The 1,589-nt window shown below is 31.9% G+C and overlaps 1 protein-coding gene across 1 annotated transcript; it reads right to left on the bottom strand.

The window, feature by feature from the left end:
* Positions 1 to 217: 217 nt before the first annotated feature.
* On the bottom strand, positions 218 to 979 carry LOC111689542 (UTP--glucose-1-phosphate uridylyltransferase). Its single transcript, XM_046955888.1, has 3 exons — positions 816 to 979; positions 543 to 748; positions 218 to 467 (listed from the first exon to the last, which is right to left on the bottom strand). The coding sequence occupies exons 1-3, from the start codon at positions 945 to 947 to the stop codon at positions 233 to 235; spliced, it is 573 nt and encodes a 190-aa protein (XP_046811844.1). The 5' UTR covers positions 948 to 979; the 3' UTR covers positions 218 to 232.
* Between the last annotated feature and the right edge of the window lie 610 nt (positions 980 to 1,589).

Raw genomic sequence — 1,589 nt, 5'->3', positions numbered from 1 at the left:
TGAACTAGAACTGAACTAGAACTGAACTAGAACTGAACTAGAACTGAACTAGAACTGAACTAGAACTGAACTAGAACTGAACTAGAACTGAACTAGAACTAAACTATATTTACAAAACTTCTTAATAAATGTACTGAATATATACTTAAGATGCCTTCAGTTCTTTGACCTTTTTATTCTTAAAACAAAGTCTTCTATTTAAGAAACAATATCATACAATAGTAAAATTTTTTTAATTTACCTTAACATCAGCTCTTGTCTTATCGGTAACCTCCATAACAAATTCAACAGGCTTATCGGGACGGTCTTCACCACATAATTTGTTCAAAATATTTAAATCAACAGTAGCGCCAAGGTTATCAATATTGGACAAGAAACAATATTCACGACCCTCAGCAATGAATTGTTTCAACAAACCAGAAGAACGGAAGGTATCATAGAAATCACCGTGACCAGGGGGATACCAGCTAAAAATACAAAAAGAAAAAAAAAACCAATATTAAATTCATAACATAAAAGAGAATATTTCAGAAAATACATACGCTTCAATATCATTTTCAACATTAAAATCTTTGGCAATGGGCAAGAACGATTCGCGACTAATGCGTGGGAAACAACTTTGATTAAAAGTATAGATTTGTACACGGAAACCTTTGTATTTGCGTACAATCTTTTCGGTATCCTCATCGGTGTTAAAGGAATTCATAAGAACTAATGGCACATTAGCATCATAGGTTTTATTCAAGTGCTAAAAAGAGAAAATATTTATTTATGAGCTATATTATCAGTACTTGAGTAAACTATTAATAACTCACCTCAATTTGTTGTACAGTCAAATCCAAAAAGGTTAAATCCGAACGAACAGGAATAACACTTTTCGGTCCATGACAACCCATGGAAGTACCCAGACCACCATTAAGTTTGATAACCACTAATTTATCCAACATAGCACGTATCTAAAGTTGTGGAAGTTTATAAATGTTTGTTAATTTTTTTTTTATAAATTTAAGGTAAGAGAACAAATTAAACACAAATTAAGCGCTTAATGCTACACAAAAAGAAGCTGGGCTGTTTAAATTTACATAAAAAAATCGAAATGAATATTCCAAATTAATTTTAAAGCAAACATCGATAGCTAAATAACAAAATATTATAAATAATTAAATATAAACCCATAGATAATAATGAAACCTTCACCAAAAAATTATGTACGTGTATGAACTCCACACAGAACTAGAACTGAACCAGAACTGAACCAGAACTGAACCAGAACTGAACAAAAACTGAACTAGAACTGAACAAGAACCGAACTAGAACTAAACTTGAACTGAACTAAAACTGAACTCGAATTGAATTAGAACTGAACTAGAACTGAAGTAGAACTAAACTAGAACTGAACTAGAACTGAACTAGAACTGAACTAGAACTGAACTAGAACTGAACTAGAAGTGAACTAGAACTGAACTAGAACTGAACTAGAACTGAACTAGAACTGAACTAGAACTGAACTAGAACTGAACCAGAGCTGAACTGAGACTGAACTAAAACTGAACTAGAACTGAACTAGAACTGAACTAGAACTGAACTAG

The sequence above is a fragment of the Lucilia cuprina genome, unplaced genomic scaffold (genome assembly GCF_022045245.1).
Source record: "Lucilia cuprina isolate Lc7/37 unplaced genomic scaffold, ASM2204524v1 Scaffold_836, whole genome shotgun sequence".
Taxonomy (NCBI): domain Eukaryota; kingdom Metazoa; phylum Arthropoda; class Insecta; order Diptera; family Calliphoridae; genus Lucilia; species Lucilia cuprina.
The sequence above is the reverse complement of the archived record's forward strand: the minus strand, read 5'-3'. Positions and strand labels throughout refer to the sequence as shown.